This window comes from Haliotis cracherodii, unplaced genomic scaffold (genome assembly GCF_022045235.1).
Source record: "Haliotis cracherodii isolate W230 unplaced genomic scaffold, xgHalCrac1.p SCAF_4, whole genome shotgun sequence".
NCBI classification, from domain to species: Eukaryota; Metazoa; Mollusca; class Gastropoda; order Lepetellida; family Haliotidae; genus Haliotis; species Haliotis cracherodii.
Genome location: NW_027266297.1, coordinates 23,288,163 through 23,309,452, shown reverse-complemented (window position 1 = coordinate 23,309,452; position 21,290 = coordinate 23,288,163). Strand labels below are relative to the sequence as shown.

Below are 21,290 nucleotides of genomic sequence, written 5' to 3'. Positions count from 1 at the left end.
CAAAGCAACTTTGGGACTGCGTCTGTTGTCTAGTGGATGAGGGAGCGGAAGATTGGTGGTTCATTCCCCAGGCTGCATCATACCAAAAGACATGGAAAGATGCCCTTGTTTGCCAGGAACATGACGGTAACAATCGGCGAGAGTAGTTTAAGCACATTGCTATATTAAGGCCACACATTTTATGTTAGGCCCGCTGCCCCTTCTGAAAAGCAGCCAGTCCTAGAAATAAATTTTAACATAAAAATATTTATGTTTGTTATATCACCTGCAAGTATTATAGACCCTCTTGTACAATAAAAAAATGTAGAGAAATTCCATGTCGACATCACTATCATTGATTCAAAGAAGGCAGCTGCAATTTTTACTCAACGGCAGAATGACTTTCATTTAAATAAATGATTGACAAAGGTATTTATTTTGATTTCGATCGACCTTGTGTGGAAAAGCTGGAATAAATCTGTGAAACATAAAATTATAAAAGTGTGTCCTGTTGCAATAATCTTGAATGTGATGCTAAACTCCATTTCACCTCATCTCACCAAATAAAACTTCATCTTTGTTGTTTAAAGCTGCAGTCATCACTATTCATTCTGTGTAACAGAGGTCTGTAATTACCTTGTTCTTAAGGCATGATGGGGGCGGTCGGGTCGTGGTTAAAGCATTCGCTCATCACGCCGAAGACCCGGGTTCGATTCCCGACATGGGTATAATATATGAAGCCCATATCTGGTGTCCCCTGCCGTGATATTGCTAAGAGCGGCATAAAACCAAACTCAATCACTCACTTAAGGCATGAACCACAATCTCCAGTTTGTTTTAATCAGAACTTAAAACTCCTGTGATCAGTGCGTCCGCTCAATGTGCAGGAGCATGAGGACAAGGTATGTGCTGCACACCAAATTCAGTCTGCAGTAACTTGAGTCTCTAAGACGACTTCATATTCCAAGCAGTCACATAGCTGGTATATTGCTGTGTTGTGGCGTTAAACGAACATCATATTTACATAAAGCACAACACATACACAACCTTTTATGACTTTAATTTTTATTACATATATCATCTAGCAACAAGAAAAACTAGAATATACAGTGTACACTGAAGGGAAACAATTGATGCTGTAGACTTGGTCTCTGTAGTTTTAATCCTTGTTGCATGGTACTATCACAGACATGATGTAAAATGGAATGGATGCTGTAGAAGTAAACTCGTATAAAATATCCTTCAAAAGTTGTGACCTCCGACAAAAATGCTTTGTTTTTTAAAACAATCCAAAGTTATAGTTACCAAAGAAGTTAAATACTTGAAAATTGTACTGGATCGAGGTGCCATACAAAGCGATCTTACCTTAACATGGACTTGCGACAGTCATAGTGCTAAGGTTATTTTGTACAACGGCACCTAGAAGTTTTCATTTACAACACTTGATTCAATGACTTAATTAAAAAATATACTGAAATTATTTCCCATTAGGAAAAATGCAAAAGCATTTAATTTCTGCACTTGTCACATTATTTCAAAACATTGAAAATATGCCACATGATATTAATTATGCACCAGTTCACGACATATTTAATAAATGAGGACGTGACCACAAAGACTCGGTGATGAATGTTATTTCACGTCAAAAAGAAAAAACTGCTGACAGATTGTTTCCAGCGAGTGATTTTCTTCAACAGTGAGGTGATTTTCAGTGCTTACTGAGAACTGATAAGTTAATACATCTGTACATGTATGACAACACTCAATCTGAACTGGTCAAACTCAGGTTACAGCATTCCTTCGAGGTCGTTGATAGGAATATGAATCTGTTGAATTGTATGTACAATATATTTTGCAGTTTGTATAACTTTTCTATTTATAAATATTATATTATTCTGGACGGAAAATAACACACAAGGAAACAAAAAGTATGACATAAATAAAATGTAATTAGCAGACAGACAAAATTCCATTTATCCCAATGTTGGTAACACAAGGTAATATTTTAATTTCAACATATTGCAGAAAATGTCCAATCCACCCCACTGACTATACCAAAGGCACATGGATTCCTTACACAGATTAATAGATATATATTGTCACATCAGTTTGAGAAAGGACATGTCTTGTGAGATGAGGGTGAAATATTATTTGCAATTCTATCTGGTTGCTCATTAAACATACACTACTCTGCAGACATTCAGACAATAAATTACATGTTACTACAGGTCTCTCAGCTGCCTATCAAGTATCAGCATTCAGATCATGCCTTTGTGTCTCGCAAAGACCACAACTTCAAGAGGTTACCATACATCCTGCCTCAGGACCGTATCATTACTGGATGGATAGTAAACATTTTCAGTGTGAGTCTTTATTAGAAATCTGTCCCACATAGGTGACTTTGAACTTAGGCCATCATATATCAAGTATTACATTCTCATCCCTGCATGCCCCACCATCAAAACCCCACCCACATTCTTTTATTGTTTCCCAGCAACTACAGACAAAGAAACTCCTTGTGTATTCACTTCATTCTGAACAATCATGCTGCATGGGAATCACATCCAGGAACATTTAATGTCCACAGATGCCTTGAACAGTTTGTCCCACAAAAATACAAAAATGCTCCAACCTGGGATTTTTAGAAAATTTTGATGAAAATCTAATAATTAATTTACTGTGGCCTTATTTGTGAAATTTTGAGTCACAAAAACACAATGAACAGTGAATGCTTTATCAATGTACAGTTTTCAAAATTAAGGGAGTCCAGGTCCTTGAGATTTGCTTCCATAGTGTCAGAAGTTTTACGACATTAGGGTCACGACAAGGGCGCCTTGACTTTCATGCTTAATTTTGAACACTGACATACACATGCTGTATTTGTATAGTGTCACATTATCTGAGGATGTTTTCCTGACAGCGGACAATCCATTCTGCCTTCTCGTCTCTGGGTATGAGGTGATGACCGACCTGGTGACACAGAAAGGGCACATCATCATATAAGCATGTATGTCACAGTCATAAACATACTATTGGGAGATCTGACATTAAAACCAGATGTATAATTTACACACAACTGTTTCCTTCAGAGTTGATTTGAGTACAGTAGTCAGGATTGAACTCTTTAGTGTGTGAGTGAGTGAGTTGGGTTTAACGCCGCTTTTAACAGTATTCCAGTTACTGTAAACGTAACTGTAAACGTCTGAAAATAATCTAGGCTGGGCCAGACAATCCAGTGATTGACATCATAAGCATCGATATATGTAATTGGGATATGATGACATGCATCAACTAGTGAGTGAGTTGGGTTTAACGCCGCTTTAAACAGTATTCCAGTCATATCGCGGCGTGTCAGCTTAATGTGGAAGGAAACCCCGAAGTGATGCAAGTCTCAGACGTTTTCCACTTTGGTGAAACCCACGAGCAGGGGTATGAGGCTGACAAACCTAGAAACATAATCGAGGCAAACCGGGATTTGAACCAACAATCATAGGTTTCTGGCGTGCCCAAGGGATGCAACTCTGCACAAATAATCGTGGCGCCTTAGACGACTGGGCCACCCGTGCCCCCTTGAACTCTTTAGGGTTTATACAACTTAAAAGAAGTTAAAGAACAGCCAATTTGTTCATAGCACTATACAGGTAGTTAATCTGTCATTGCTGATGGTATTGCAACACACAGCCTTCCATTTGTGGCTGTTCTTTAACTTCTTTTGCATAGCATATGATACAAAAAGGCATCCCCTTAGTTAGGATACACTTCTGGGAAATGAATTAAAAAAAATAATCAGAATCTGGTCCACTTGACAAACGACCAAAGAAAGAAAAAAATATCTTAAAAAATCAGTGCATCAAAGTACATCCTAATGTGTATCCCTACATCAGTGGTGGGCCTGAATACGTCCCCAGTTTTGATTGTTGGAAGAGCTGGCTCAAAAGCGCAGAGATATATTTATTTATTTATTTTTGCTCATCAGAGAGGCCACAGGACACCTACCACAGTGGTGTTTGATGGCACGGTCAGAGTATGGTTCAGATCTCGCTGGTTGCTGACGACATTCTTACTTTTACTGCAGTCCAGCTGGATCCTGATCTTGCTGTACGACTATTGTAACAAACAAACAACACAACATCAGGGATAGGTTACATGAAATGGGGCTTAACGTTGCATCCAAAATTATTGCACTTATATAGTGATGTGCATTGCACCTGTGTGTGTGGCTGCTTGTACTAGTCTGAACTGATGCCGATTTATAGTGCTAGCCCACTGAGATTAACATGAATACTGCACTCAGACACAGTATACTGACTCCGAGCCAACCAGTCCTTTTAGCCCCTAAATGCTGAGTGCCAGGCAGGGTAACAACAAGTACCATCTTTTAACGTCTTTTATGACGCGGCCGGGGATCGAACCCCCGACCTTCCTCTTTCCAGGGGTACGCTCTACCACTAGACCACGGAGGCGGTCACATCAGGGATAGACATGTAGGTTGTTTCAAGTATGCCACACACAAAGATGAGCCCTTTAAACTTAAGTGTGCCAACAAGATTATTTATTATTCATCTTCAATCTCGGTGATTTCACTTCACCATGAGCTTCATAATAAGCATTTGTAATTAACAAAGTTTGCCCTCTTCCTTTTTTGGAGATTTATAACATCCAATAAAATATTTTAATCTAGATTTATTTCATGAATCATACTTAGCAGTAAGTGTGTTTATTAACATTTAAGATGACTATTTGAAAGAACTTTTATCACAGGCTTTGTGTATAATATATCCCCCCCCCCCCCCCCCCCCCTCACACACACCTTTAAATATTTCTAAGTGTGTACTTAGTTTAATTGTGCCCAAATGATTTTAACCATGCCACTGGCACTAGAATACAAGGAATTTCAAACACTGCAATTACATATTTTGTTACAAACATTGCAACTGTAATATAATCATGCATTATCATAAAGACAAACTGGCCACCTTCAAGGGTAGATAACTGGGATACAATTCAGCATTATCTCCCCTAATATTGAGTGCACAGTGGACTGAAAACAATGATGATGAGTACGAACACCATTGTTGATGGGTACTAAAATGTCACACTGACCTTTAATGAGGTAGATGTTAATAGGACTTACTTGGTTTTCCACAACGACCGTTGCTCTGGCGTCCCCGATGTAAGTGTACACACTGAGGTCTTTCATGCCCTTCACTTTAGACACTTCACCCTAGAACCGTAAGATCAAGTGTTATGTTTATCCCCTCACATGATTGCTTCCAGAGTCTATCCCCAACTTGGTTTTTCAAACTGCTTCCTTAGTCATACAAAGATTCATGGCTTCAAACAGCTTCTTTATCATGCAGTTTGATGAGAATGGACATTATGAAATTGGGGAGCAATACTCTCCTGATCCCTGCAACCATGGTAAAATTTGTTCCAGCTTCAACATGTGCAGTATGAACTTTAATTTTGCTTTTTATCAGAATCAAATTCTCAGCTTAACTTATAGTATTTGCTCCAATTGAATTACCAATTAATGATTCAAACAGTTACTCTTTTAATTGTCCTGCATATGGGATGGAATAATTTGTGTTCGGTAAGACTCAGTACTCTGTGAAAGATGTTAAAGGTTGGAGCCTATTTCGGATGCAATAATTTGTGTTTGGTAAGACCAAACACACTGTCAAAGAGTGAGTGAGTGAGTTGGGTTTAACGCCGCTTTTAACAGTATTCCAGTTATATCACAGCATGTCAGCTTAATGTGCCGTGTCAGCACCCGTGCCCCCACACTATCAAAGATGCCAGAAGTTCTACCTTGGCTGTGACTGTCTCACAGACGGCGTCCTCCAACATCACTGCCTGGGCCTCCAGTCCCACAACCTCCAGACTGGCATCACGGCAGTCCTCTGTGTAGACATCTAGCTTGAAGGGGCAGGCCTGTACACAGGATCACACGTATAATACAACACTGACAACCTATTGCTACATCTGAAATCAAGTGTGCCACAGGACAGATCTTTAAGCGTGCCCTTTGGAATTCAAGTGTGCCAATAAGAGTGAGTGAGTTGGGTTTAACGCAGCTTTTAACAGTATTCCAGTTACATTGCGGCGTGTCAGATTAATGTGGGAGGAAAGCCCCAAGTGATGCAGGTCTCAGACGTTTTTATCACTTCGGTGAAACCCACGAGCACGGGTATGGTGCTGACAAACCTAGAAACATAATTGAGGCGAAACAGGGTTTCGAACCCACAATCATAGGTTTCTGGCGTGCCCCGTGGCAATAAGAAGAATAAATACAATCCATTTCATTGAATGTCATTTCCCCGTTACTTTAATATGAAGCAGCTGTAATCAGAGAGTTGCCCCTTCCTTATTAATGAGACTCACAATACCATTTTCAATTTCTGAATCCCTAGGATTCTTTTATGAATCCTCCTGTGCTTATATGTCCATATTTATGTTTATATCATCATCCTGTCTTTGTCCAGACTCCTTAAGCAGAGGTACACATTTCACAGGCTTCATATAACAAACATGTTTATAAAGTTGTGTTGAATGGATATCATATCCAAGTGTGCATTAAGGCACCCAGAACATATCTTAACTGTGTCATTCCGATTGTTAGCATGCCTTTATCCCCCTTATACAAGCAATTTCAACTCTGGGAATATTGTGTCTAACCTTTTCTGGGAATATTGTGTCAACCTTGTCTGGAAATATTGTTTTCCTCATCTTAACTCATACTTATTTTGAAATATGTGAATTGTACCTGATTTAAAACAAGACTCTTGTTGAAGCCCATGCTGGTCAAGGTGACCCAGAGGTCATCTGTATCTCCATCGTTGTCTTCTGCTTCCATCTGGTTGAGGTGGATGAATCCCGTCTTTGTGATCTCGCCACGCTCCAGCTCTATGTTGCCTGGAAGCAATCATCAACAGGTGCTTTCATTTCAAGATACAATGTACTCTACAGCCTAACACATTGGTTTACATGGGGAAGTGGGTGTATGGTTTAACATGTTAAACAATCCATACTATTACTCGTGCACTCATAAAATAACTACAAGTGTATCGCTTTCACTCACACAGTCAGCCAGCCATCCACTTAACAAACACACTGACTTATACACAGACTCACTGTGTATTCCTATTTCACTCACACACAGCCAACCACCCATCCAGCCACTCACCTAACACAATCACTCACACAGCCAGCCATCCACTCACCTAACACACTCACTCACACACCCATCCAGCCACTCACCTAACACACTCACTCACACAGCCAGCCATCCACTCACCTAACACACTCACTCACACACCCATCCAGCCACTCACCTAACACACTCACTCACACAGCCAGCCATCCACTCACCTAACACACTCACTCACACACACATCCAGCCACTCACCTAACACACTCACTCACACAGCCAGCCATCCACTCACCTAACACACTCACTCACACAGCCATCCATCCATCCATCCACTCACCTAACACACTAAGTCACTGACTCATTCACAGACTCACTGTGTCTTCCTCCTTCACTCCACAGCCACCCAGCCCTCCATTCACCCATCTCACTCATTTCTTGACCCCTACATTTAATGGTCACACATGCACCAAATGCTCCCTCACCCACTTGCTCCATCCATCCATCTAAGCAACTGTATCTACTCACCCTCAACCACATCCCACTCATCGTCAGCGACTTCCTCTCCGCTGGTGCGTATGTTGTACCAGTTGAAGTCCTCGCGACTCAGCAGTCCGTTCCCGTCCAAGTCAGCCATGTCAAATATATCCTCCAGGGCTTTTCTGCAATCATTTCTCAATATCTCATTTCAGTGACAGAACAGCTTGCACTCGAATTATAGTTTGCATTATACAATGTATTTTATCATTTATTATCTAAAATGTATAGTTACTTTAAGAAATTAAAAGTATTTCATTTCATTTTCTGATATAGGGCGGTAGGGTAGCCTAGTGGTTAAAGCGTTCGCTCGTCATGCCGAAGACCTGGGTTCGATTCCCGACATGAGTACCATGTGTGAAGCCCATTTCTGGTGTCACCCGCCGTGAAATTGCTGGAATATTGCTAGAAGCACGGTAAAACATACTCACTCACTTATTTTCTGATAACGTCTTAAAGCAAGGTCATAAACTGAAAAATTCTATTGCCTTAGTTCATGTCTGTGTGTATTCCAAAATTATTGACCCTCCCCAAATATGACCAATCATTGTGAACCACCCTGCAATGCTTCTTCATTATTTTACCATCTTTTTACTTTTAATCTTGATATAACTATGATCTCCCCTGCACCCTGTACACGATGGACACTGAGTGGGTTTAACTCCACTTTTAACAGTATTCCAGTTGTATCGTGGCCTGTCAGCTTAATGTGGGAGGAAAGCCTGAAGTGATGAAGGTCTCTGACATTTACCACTTTAGTGAAACCCACGAGCACAGGTATGGTGCTGACAAACCTAGAAACATAATTGGGGCGAACAGGGATTCAAACCCACAATCAAAGGTTTCTGGCGTGCCCAATGGACGCAACTCTGCACAGCGAATCGCAGAGCCTTAGACGACTGGGCCACCCGTGCCCCCCGACGCACACTGAATACAGGATACTTGTGGTGTCTCCTTAGGAAAGAAACTTTGTTTAAATCTCCTTCTATTCGTCCAGCAGTGAATGTGTACGTGGGTTGGATGAGATGGTAATGTGAAACATCATAAATGGACTTAATAATATTGATAATAACAATGATATAATAACAACTGCAGCAACAATATTAATAATTTCAACAAAAGTCTTACTTGAATGTCTTGGAGAGGACAATCTTATCCTCCTTGTCCTGCTTGATGAGCTTCACCTCCTTCGTCTCCCTGCCTGCGCTGCGCTCATACAGTCGGCAGCCAGTTGTGAAGGGAACCAGCTTGTATCTCCCGGCAGACAGGTCGCACCGCACACAGTATCTCTGAGTGACATCACAAAACAGGTCTTGTTTTTTAATAGTACTTTTCATCCTAAAAAGCCTGCATCACACATTTTAGAAAACAAGCCGTTGGCACTCAGTACCTGTTGTACTGAGATACCATGCCATAGTTTAACATAAATACCCCACCTAGACACAGTACACTAACTCTGAGCTGACTCTAGCCCCTTAAAGTGAAGCGCCAGGCAGGGTAAGAACAAGTGCCATCTTTTAACTTTTCTTGGCATGACAAGGTTGGGGATCGAACCACTGACCGTCTGCTCTCCAGGCAGACAAGGAGGCAGACAAGGAGGCAGACAAGGAGGCAGACAATCTATCCACGGAGGTGGTCATCTGAGTAAAGACACATCCTGACTACTGCACAAGTGGAACATGTTCTAGAGTTGCAGTGAACTCACACCCTTGCTGTCTCTCTGCTCAGTAAAGGTGACGACTTTGTTGCTGCTGCTGCCTTCACGCAGAACATAGACGGCGGTGTCCACGGGGCCATCATCAGTGAAGCCTGGGGAAGACATGGTCAGCAACAATGTTTGTTTTGTTTGTTGTTACACCACAGTCAGCAATAATCGAGCTATATCACAGCCTTCTGGGCCACATAAACCAGTGATTGATATTATGAGCAAAGCGAGGGTACAATGACACTCAATCAGCCAAGGCACTGAGCCTAGGACCCAGGTACCAAAGGCAACATTATTAGGCACAGGTGTGCTGCATTGGGCAGCTTGTGGGTGACAATGATAAAGGAGGTGAACTGCTGGGGTTCTTGTGGTCCAATACTGACTGAAACATGTCACACAACAACCACGTTAGCTTGCAGAACGATAGAATTTGGGAGGTCTATGGAAGGGTGTCGTCCATGGAAAAGGCCACCTGCATTCTCAATGAAATCTGAGGATCCTATCTGAATACATTATCCCATCAACACGACACATACCTTGACCTTGTGACCTTACAAGTCAAAGCTTTTTCAATGGTTTACATACAACAGCAGATAGACATCTGAACATACTTGAGTTGAATATCTTCTACCATCCTATACTAAGCCATGACATCGTGCATAGGATGACCTTGTCCTTGTGACCTTACAAGTCAAAGCTTTTTGGATAGGTATCTGAATATGCTGAAGTTGACTATCTTCTACCATCCTATACTAAGCCATGACATCGTGAATAGGTTGACCTTGACCTACCAGCATCGCCAATCCTGTTGGGTTGCATGGTGATGAAGACATTGGTGTCTTCTGCCAGATCCAGTGTGTACTGGTGACTGATTATTTGACCTCCTTCATCAGCATCGATAAAGAAGCAGCCCTTGGAGCTGGTGTGGGTCCAGTCCTGCACAAAAACAAAAGCGTTTTCATACCATGCATGTGTGAACTGGTTATAAGCGACATTTGGGTTTCATTATTGGCAACAGTTCGTCTTTGTTATGTTGCACTCATAGTGTTGAAAGGCTCATGAAGATCTAGTCGACAGCCTAAATAGTTTAGTTCTTGCAATGTCAGTTAAAAACAGTGATTTGTTTAGATTTCAAATGGATACTAAGTAAAAGGTTGGATACTTAACAACTGAACCAACCCTGAGGTCTGAGGGTTGGGATACCCTGGAACCCATCATAAGTCTATACTACAGGACATGGACATACCCTGAAGTCCGAGGGTTGGGATATCCTGGTACCACCACAAGTCTATACTACAGGACATGGGACATACCCTGAAGTCTGAGGGTTGGGACACCCTGCTACCCATCATAAGTCTATACTACAGGACATGGACATACCCTGAAGTCCGAGGGTTTGGACACCCTGGTACCACCATAAGTCTATACTACAGGACATGGGACCTACCCTGAAGTCCGAGGGTTGGGATACCCTGGTACCACCATAAGTCTAAACTACAGGACATGGGACCTACCCTGAAGTTCGAGGGTTTGGACACCCTGGTACCACCATAAGTCTATACTACAGGACATGGACGTACCCTGAAGTCCGAGGGTTTGGACACCCTGGTACCACCGTAAGTCTATACTACAGGACATGGACCTACCCTGAAGTCCGAGGGTTTGGACACCCTGGTACCACCATAAGTCTATACTACAGGACATGGACGTACCCTGAAGTCTGAAGGTTGGGACACCCTGGTACTACCACAAGTCTATACTACAGGACATGGGACCTACCCTGAAGTCCAAGGGTTGGGATACCCTGGTACCACCACAAGTCTAAACTACAGGATATGGACCTACCCTGAAGTCTGAGGGTTAGGACACCCTGGTACCACCATAAGTCTATACAACAGGACATGGACTTACCCTGAAGTACGAGGGTTTGGATACCCTGGTGCCACCACAAGACTATACTACAGGACACGGACCTACCCTGAGGTTTGAGGGTTCAGACACCTTAGCACTCCTGGACCCAACCGGAGTTCGGACCTTGTCTTTCTTCACTCTTGGGGAAGGCCTTGGCATGTCATCTGAAACACATGATATATCTACATGGGTATAGGTTACAGAAAATGTTTCTGCCCTAGGCTCACCATGTGTACCAGCTTGCACTATTCAATCAAGTATTAAATCAATCAATTAACATTATATATGATGAGTTCTGATTATTCAATTTATCTTTACCAATTGTAAATAATACAAACTTTGTGGACTTTATCTGTTTCAGGGTGACTGAATAGTTTGAACTGACATGCAAAATACAATACAGATTGTATTTCTTAAACATGTGTCTTAATTGTAACTTGAATTGACATGCAAAAAATCATATAGATTGTATTTCTTAAACATGTGTCTTTATTACAATTTTCAGGGTATCAGGAAATATCCATCCTTGTTAAGCAAATGAAAACTTCCACTGTAACCATTTATATATGTGAAAACAGAAGATGTTAACTACAAACAATTAAACTACACAGCACTTTAAAGCCTCAAAAATGAAATTTGATTTTAAAGCCTCTAATCTGGGAGCTTAAAGCAATCAAAGGTTTTGATCGAAACAAGACCAGCACCAACAAAGCAAACTGATGGAATCTTCAATGAATGCTTATCATATTTGCAGGTATTCTACATTTAAGTGTGAACTACACTGTACGTTATTCTACAACTGAAAGGCTTTAGGGAGATAGCACTGGGGCACTGCAGCTCGCCTACAGATGGGTGTACTTGGCTGATGTGCTCACAATTCTGAAAGTGGTCTTCAATGTTTTCAGTGTTGTATGAAAATGATAGGGCTGATAATCAGGAGGCTATGTTCTAGATATAATGTTATTAAACTTCAGAGGGTTAATAAAGGCTACCAAAGTAGTCCATACCAAAGTAGTCAACATTTCTACAGGTGCTAAACAAAATAATTACCAATACTTACAACTAAGGCTGATTATTGATCAAAGGTAAACAATTACCTTGATTGTGACGCATATTTTGAAGGATGTCACTTATATGGGATGATGCATGATAACTATTACTGATCCCTAATTGTCTGCTCATAGTTCAGCCCTATAGACCTAGAAATGTCCTGAAGGGGATACTAACATAAACATACACATCTTATATTGAAATCCTTCTTGTTTTGGTGATATATCTCATATTGAAATCCTTTGCTTGAATTCAATCTGGGATCAGTTTCAGAAGACTAAGGCCTGAACAAAGATACTTACGTCAGTGAAGCTACTGACTATACATAATGCCATCAGTCCATCGGGACTGTAAGTGAGTGAGTGAGTGAGTTGTGTTTAACATCGCTTTTAACAGTATACCAGTTATATCACCGCATGTCAGCTTAATGTGGGAGGAAAGCCCCAAGTGATGAAGGTCATAGACGTTTTCCACTTCGGTGAAACCGAATGGGTATGGTGCTGACAAACCTAGAAACATAATTGGGGTGAACCGGGATTCGAACCCACAATCATAGGTTTCTGGCGTGCCCAAGGGAAGCAACTCTGCACACCGAAATGCCGCGTCGTAGACGACTTGGTCACCTGTGCCCCCAGAGTTAGTGAGTATGTGAGCATGGTATCACAGCATGGGACACCAGAAATGGGACTCAAGCATTGTACCCATGTGGGGAATCGAACCTGGGCCTTCAGTACGATGAGAGAGGCTCTTTAACCAGAAAGCTGCTCTACACCCCAATCAAGTGAACAAGAATAACACTTTGTTTATTTGGAAATACTATGGTTCAAAATCTTCAATTGATCAGAAAATCAACACAGACTTTTATTAAATATTAGCACCAACATAAAAGCAAACTAAACATGTTAAAGGGAGAAAAACATTCTAGGAACATTTCCATAATGTGTTGTGGAACACTGGAAAGAACTGTCTATAAGCTTTATCTATATACACACAACTGACTTTGGCACATTAGTATTAATCAGAAATGACAATAAAATCATCTGACAATATATGAAATTATGTTATCGTCAAATAATGTTTATTTTCCAGTTAATGAAATGAATATGACCCAAGGTATTCTTACAATGTAAACTGTATTTGGGTATTTAAAAACAATAAAATTATGTATTTATTCCGATTGTGTGAAAGACAACACAATCTTAAATCCCTTTCACCAAGTCGTCCCAGAATGATGACACAAATCTCCAACAATATGTCATGTAGAATATGTGGTGAAAAACAGATTGGCCCTATAATGATGCTCTATATACTGACAACTTCATATAGACTTGTTTTGCTTACACTCTATAAATACATGAAATTATGTGATAACAAATCTGTTAACTTTCTCAGGATAATCATGATAAAAAAAAGTTAGTAAGAAATGAGTAACTTTGTTACACACAATCCATTTTCCAGGGCTAACTATGTAACCACAACAGGTGCTTGTGAGGGAGAACCAAGGTGTACAACATGGTGGAAGCTCAAGCAAACCAAGCAAAGTGAAACCCTCATGTACCAATGCTAATTAATGATGACTTTGATCCAGTTCGGCCAACTGAAAATTGACAGAATTGTGAACATGCAAGCATAGTATTTGTGAAAAGTTCTAAAACAGGTATTTGCGAAAAAAGATATTTCAGAGCAGTTTGGGATTGAAATATCTTCAAATGTCATAAATAGAGGCAGATTCCTTTAGCTATATTACAGAACCCATATTGACAAGCACAGATTCTTTTCTTATTATGCAGGATAAAATACAGTACCAAATCAGCCAAGTCATTCAAGTTTAAATTTTTATGTTTGTTATTTTGGTGAGGGGATATAAAAGAATTAAGTAAAAGTGAGGTGAAATAGGGTTTAATGTCGCATCCAATATTATTGCACTTATATAGCGATGTGCATGCATATGTGTGTGTGCTTGGCTGCTTGTACAAGTCCGGACTGTGCTAGCCCACTGAGATACCATGTTGCAGTTTAACATGAATACCCCACTCAAACACAGTATACTGACTCCAAGCCAGCCAGTCCTTGTTTTAGCCCCTTAATACCAAGCGCCAAACAGGGTAACAACAAGTACTATCTTTGAACGTCTTTGGTATGACGCGACCGGGATCAAACCCCGGACCTTCCATTCTCCATGCGGACGCTCTACCCATAGACCATAGACCACCGTGCGTATCTATGTAAACCTTTGTTTGTTGTTTGAAACTGCACTCAGCAATATTCCATCTGTATAATGGTTGTCGATAAATAATCAAGTCTGAATCGTACATTTCAGTGATTGATTTTGGAATGATCCCCTTCATCAGGGAACAATTACACACAATCAACCAAGTCACTGAGAATGACTACCAAATGCGTTTAGTCGCCTCTTACAACCAGCATAGGTTTGTGGGGGACCTATTCCAACATAGATCCTCACAGCAATCTCATCTGTAAGCAAGGGATTCTAATAACAGTAAACTACGGTTAAAACAAACTCAAAGGGGCCTCTAAGTTTAGTTTGTTATAACTGTAGTTTGTTATACACAGCTTATATACACCAAATGGCTGAGACCAAAAAATAGGTCCGTCATATCCATCAGTTCATTATAAGCGTGTTCGTTATAAACGTATTACAAACACGCTTATAACGAACTGACAGATATAATAAACTTTATTTGTGTCTCAGTCATTTGCTGTGTATATGCTGTATATATATGCTTATAACTAACTACGGTTATAACAAACTAAAATTAGTGGTCCCTTAGGGTTTATCATAACCGTAGTTTACTGTAGTTTACTGTATTTAAGGTCCATACTATTGGGTTCACTGTTCTTATAGATTTCCAAAATGTGCTCACATTACAATATTGAATTAGTGCAGAAATGCATTTACTAGATACATATATGTTAGCTTATATATGAATGTTAATTTTGCCCATGAAATTTGAATTCCTACACATTCATCATTACTGCACCTCTAAGAAGTGATGCCAACATGCTAAATAAGATTCAAGATCAACTGCCCCCTAAAGACACTTGCACCCTGAAAACTGCCCCTCATAATATAACACAAGACATGTTTCTAAGATAACGTAATTGAATAAAACAATTAAATTAAAATCTTAATATTGAAACAAAGCTTCCTGTATGGCAGATTTTAGGGCAGTTTTCTTTGGGGGAGGGGAGATTTCCCAGGGTCCAGTTGTCTTGGGGCAGCTGCCCTAATACCAGTGAGTATTTATGATATCTCTGAGTACATAGAAAAACAAAAATGTTCCAACACCACAAAAGACAGCAGAGATTTGATTAACATCACGTACTGACGAGACACAAGACAACAAAACACCATGTAACGGATAACTGTATACCTGAGCGGAGTGAATGTGACGGGCCTTGGCCATCAGCTGAAATGTAGCGTCAGAGTTGTGTGATTGAGAAACATACACCTTGTAGCACATAGCACTTCATTATGGCAGGTAGAACTCATTATTTAAACAGTAAGAATTGAAAATGTACGTAAAATGCAAATTTCATATAAGATTCATACCTATGAACAATAACAGAGCATATGTTTGTTTGTTTGGTTTCATCCATAAGATGAACTGTAAACGCCGACTCAACAATATTCCAGCTAGATGACGACGGTCTGTAAATAATCTAGGCTGGGCCAGACAATCCAGTGATTGACATCATAAGCATCGATATATGTAATTGGGATATGATGACATGCATAAACCAAGTCAGCAAGCCTGACCACCCAATCCTGTCAGTCGCCTCTTACGACAAGCACGGCTTGCGGAAGATCATTTCTAAACTGGAATCTTTACAGGTCCATAACATATGGGAAGCTGATACCATATCTTTGACATCTAACATTCAATAAACTTCTGATAAAAAATATTCTGAACAATCTGAAACCAATATTAGTAAAAATTAGTTCACAAACATTTAAATCAACACAGCTAGCACATAATAAGAATCAGATGCTGTTTGCCTCTGGGTGGTAGTAATCACTTTACTATATTTAACCTCCACACATTTAACCTCAAACAAACTCTTCAAATGTCTGGGCAATGGTCAACCTCAAATGGATACTGTATGGAGCCCTGGGGGCTTCAGATTGCACATGAAATGGCTCTACTTTGTGTCTCCAATGCATATAGCATGGAGCTATGGTCGTAGGAGCTGTCCTATTAACAATAAACCTAAGGAACAATGGTACTTTGAAGGAAGTCAACACATGAAGATAAACACAACCTCCCCTTGAACAAATACCGGCATGCTCATTAGGGATGATCAATGCACCTACACTATTACAGTAAAGTACCTTTACATCTGACACAATACAATTCTTAAAAGATAAGATTGGCTGGCATAATGATATTACCGGTATCCAATCTGTGAGGTTCAGCAATGGCTACTAAAGTCGACTGATAAATACCCAATACTGCCTATGCCTCAGTCACATGCAGAGGCAAGCAGTGCCAAGCACTATTCAGCTCCAGCTCCACTCCAGCCCCTTAGGCCACACTTTTTTTATTTTATGTTTCACAGATTTATTCAAGCTTTTCCACACAAGGTTGGTTGAAATGAAAATAAAAATAAATACTACTAAATCATAAATTTATATGACAGTTATTATGCTGTGGATTTAAAACTGCAGGTGGCCTCTCGAATCACTGAGAGTGATGTAGACATGGAATTTATATATAACATTTTGTATTGTACAAGAGGGTCTATATAACTAAGCAGGAGACATAATAAAAATAAATATTTTAAAATAAAAAATAAAAAATGTGTGGCCTTACATGTTTTCGATCAATTAAACCCTTTAATCTTGAACTCAGATTTTTAGCATACTGCATCTGACTGCATACCCGTGCACGAATATCCTCTCTACAACCCATTCTAGTGAACACAATGAACAAATGCACACCCAAACCATCGACTCAATCTGTGCCTGGACTGACTGACAGTGACAGTCTACAGCAATCTATACCTATCTATTTGACACATATTCACATAATCACCTTCAATGATCGTCCAATAGATCACTAATGGTTAACACTTGCAATCACCACAGGTTCATTCACAACTTCGGAAATGTCTCCTGCCATGTTGATTGTGTCTGCCATGTTGACGTTGTATAATTGGTGTAAATGTCACTGTGACTTACTGAGGTAGTTCTCAACAGACCTTTCTAATCTGAGGATGATATTTTTTAATCTATCTGGTGTAGCCAAACAACAAAAGATGTTACTGCAGAGAATTTATGAATATGATGTGTGATGACACTTTCTGGCCTCATTGTAACGTAATGCATACATACATAGAACTAATGATCATATTGGGATTGTCCAATATTACACTTGACATCTTCACCATATAAATGCCACATTTGGGGACTGACTACACCTTAATACTGAAGAAAAAGGGACAATGAAGACACACTACCCCTTTAAAACTTCTATTGTGAACCAGCAAATCTTGCACTCCGCAGAATGAATTGTGGCATCTTAGATCTATGGATACCCGTGTCCCCTTGCAGGATAATACTGGAAAGCTAAGTTTAGTTCCCACCAGATACTTTATTAGAGTTAATGGGAAGGATTAAGCTAATGGATAAACACAGTATCCGGTGGGGTCATTTATGGATAAATATGCAAATAAAAACGGTCAGGTAGGTAATACTTTTAGTGTTTAAAATTACAAACAAACATGGCTTCACTCTAGTCTATTGGCTATTGAGTCCATCGGATCTGGGATAATTGTACCAGAAATCATTATCAAAATAATAGGCCAAGATTCATAATAATAGTATCTAACAGGGATGTTGCTGAGGCCATTCACAAGTGTTGGCAACATTGGAGACATAACTTTAAAGTAATTTAGCGAGGACAGTAGGGATATCTGTTTCAATACCTGTGCTCTAAAACAGCCCAAAATATACTTTGCTTTATTTTGTTGCTGTGTGGAACATTTCATAACATAATGACAATATGATATGATCAGGCAAACATGACGTTGCATGGTTAGAGTAGCTTCCCTTTGATAGCTATGCCTTTGTGGTAGTTACATCACTCTCTAAAAGACAAGTTTCAGTTGGAACTATATTGCCTGTTATCAGCGTCTGACAGACTGGTCACTGAGCGTGTGATGCAACATATAAATTCTTACATTCCAGGAAAGCTTGCAATGTTTCGGTACTGTTTGTGAGAGATGAAGAATGTTTTTTGACAACAGACTTTGAGAATGACATTATATGATAAAGAAGTTACAGATCGTACACATCTTGTATCAGGAAAGAACAATATGTAATTAGGTGGCCAAGGTTCACGATTATATTTTTATCCTAATACAGCATATTGAAGGATAACATCTTTACAAACAACTCAACTTGTAGTCATGGTAATAGGGACACAGATATTTCACACTATTTACATATACATATATACTTACTGGTGTGCAATGGAATAATGGGAATATCCCTATCAAAAGTTGAGTGGTATAGATTCTTATCTTATTGTCACTGACAGTCTTAAAATCTTTGAAAAATTGTTAAAGGAGGCGACAATAGACTTATTTTCTTCAATATAAAACTTCATTTCCATGTCTTGTTTTAAAATGTTTTGCAACTATGAACATGATAAAATATTTATCTTTTTGGTCTTTGCGTGTAAATATACTCGATTGGATAATTATTTTTCACACTAACAGTTTTTGTAGTTAGTTAAAAAAAGTTCATTGAATCAAATCATATGACAGTGTCGAACAAACAAACACATAAAATAATGATTACAAATAGAATGCTGAAAATATGAAAGAAAGACCAATATGAAAATAAGCAAAAAAACTAAAACATAAGAATGAAAACTAAACACAAACAATAATCACAGCCACAAAATCAAACACAAATAAACATTATAATGAACAGAGTTAAACATATTAACATGGTTAAGCCATCTTCTAAAAGAATCACAAAATTACTTTCTAATTTAGGGAAGAAATTCTTACTGAAAATGAAAATTATCACAACACAAATTATTGAAAATAAAAACAGGACAACAGGGAACCAAAAAACAGACAACATAAAACACAGAAAAATATCACACATTTCAAATACTGAAATTAAGTATTTATGCAAGCTATTATCTTTTGTAGTTTTGAAATAATAATATTACGTTCTTCATCATGTTCATATGTATTCTTTCATCTCTGACATTTATATTAAATATGTTTTCACTGTTAACACATGGAACAAGCTGGTAGTGATGCTTGCAGGTAATATCAGGCATTCTTGTCTGTAGAAAGCTGAGGGGTGTCACATGCACAAAGCCAGTTCACAAAATGACATGACAATGCTGAGACACAAAACAAGGATCTTACAATGCTGTTTAGAAGTGTACGGAGAACGAGAAAATATTTGGCAGATATCTCCTTCCTCCTCTGATTGAATATCTTCATCTATCTCATCTTCATCATCTGATAATATTATTTCAGAACATTTTGATTTCGTACTTCAGTTACACATGGATTAAAATGCCATCTTAGTTTCCGTATGTAGATCTTATTCAATATTTGAATTTAATTGCCATAAATCAGTTTGACATCTTTTCTTTATACAATGCACAATAAAAAAAGATATGGATTGACTTGTCATCAAGATACAAGTTGTTATTCATTACAGGTACTGGTCAAGCTCTACAAAACCTATGGTTGAGCTAAATGTCCCTGACATTCCCCACATATCAGCTAATGCAGTGTTTCAGCCGGGTGCTTCATTATAATTACAGTTCATGATAAGCATGTTCATGTTTATCAATAATCAATTATCATACATAATTATAATTTCCATACCTAAACCAACAATAATGTAACTGACACTTATTATGCAAATTTCAAATGAGATATCTTTTAAATCTTACAAATCTTACAACATATATACTTCTTTTGCCTCATATTTAAATTCAAATTTTCTGGGTGAGCCTGGGATTTTATTAAAAAAAAAAATGTCCTCGAAAATTCTTGAAAAAAATAATGATGCTTAGGACTGTTGAAAAAAAGAAACTGTCTGACATAAAAATTACATTGTTGCAAGGTGTTTTTCTTTTTTAAAAATCTTGTTCATAGTTTCAAATATAAAATATCTGCTTTTGTAGCTGTAGCTGAAAATAAACCTAATCTTGAAACAAAATCCACCCTACCCCAGAAAATCAAATGGTTGGTGTCTGAGGTTGTTTGATGAGTCAAGGGGAGGTTACTCTATGTGTAAGTCTGGACCAGTGAATTTTAAAAATGTTGAATACAGAATTTTTATATACACTGTGTGTCTCTCAAGTTATAAAGCATCTAAAATATGTTAAATTACAAACTGCATCCAGGGATAAATGTATTTCTGATGACCAATTCTAATGTTTTAGGGTAAGAGTCCTACAGCAAGTGATTATGATAGCCCCCTGCTGCAACACTGCACAGGCTACAGGAAGCAAGAAGCTGGACGCAAAACACATGGTTACCTTCCTCTGTGTGTGGATTACGATTGGATCTTAATGACAGTAGAGATCCAGGTTTCTCTTGTGGTTCTGGGATAACCAAAATACATGTGAAAACTCCAAGCTTGGTTTACATGGTTTACAGACTCAAATCATTACAAATACAATGGGAAAACTTGTTTACAGCATCGCTTAGTTCAGTTGACTGAACCCCTCTTTACATTGGAAAATATTTCCTTCCAAGGAAATAAATTCTAAAATTTAGCCATATTATGAAATGAGGCTTACTTCTTATTCACCAGAAAATACACAAAATGGCCATTTATATGATACCCAAACTGATTTGCGAACACTGTTTCAGCAACAAATAAGCAGTAATACGATTACAGGAGATTTGTCAGTTGCAGTTACAAGTTGGGTGCTGTAAACAAATGACTCA

General features: G+C 39.0%; 1 protein-coding gene across 9 annotated transcripts in view; it reads right to left on the bottom strand.

The window, feature by feature from the left end:
- Window positions 1-1,043: 1,043 nt before the first annotated feature.
- LOC139480039 (EF-hand calcium-binding domain-containing protein 7-like) overlaps window positions 1,044-21,290 on the bottom strand; it is a 39,826-nt gene continuing 19,579 nt past the window's right edge. For 3 of the 9 annotated variants that reach the window (XM_071263012.1, XM_071263016.1, XM_071263013.1), the window contains 12 exons: window positions 15,728-15,763; window positions 13,891-13,929; window positions 11,349-11,446; window positions 10,163-10,307; window positions 9,372-9,475; window positions 8,795-8,955; window positions 7,658-7,791; window positions 6,746-6,894; window positions 5,791-5,913; window positions 5,114-5,203; window positions 3,976-4,083; window positions 1,044-2,949 (listed from right to left, as the gene is read on the bottom strand). In XM_071263012.1, the coding sequence (XP_071119113.1) occupies window positions 2,875-2,949; window positions 3,976-4,083; window positions 5,114-5,203; window positions 5,791-5,913; window positions 6,746-6,894; window positions 7,658-7,791; window positions 8,795-8,955; window positions 9,372-9,475; window positions 10,163-10,307; window positions 11,349-11,446; window positions 13,891-13,929; window positions 15,728-15,763 (1,262 nt within the window). In that variant the 3' untranslated portion in view covers window positions 1,044-2,874. Of the gene's footprint in view, window positions 2,950-3,975; window positions 4,084-5,113; window positions 5,204-5,790; window positions 5,914-6,745; window positions 6,895-7,657; window positions 7,792-8,794; window positions 8,956-9,371; window positions 9,476-10,162; window positions 10,308-11,348; window positions 11,447-13,890; window positions 13,930-15,727; window positions 15,764-20,875; window positions 20,942-21,290 lie in introns of all 9 variants that reach the window. The other 6 variants (XM_071263015.1, XM_071263019.1, XM_071263014.1 and 3 more) reach the window with 4 other exon arrangements.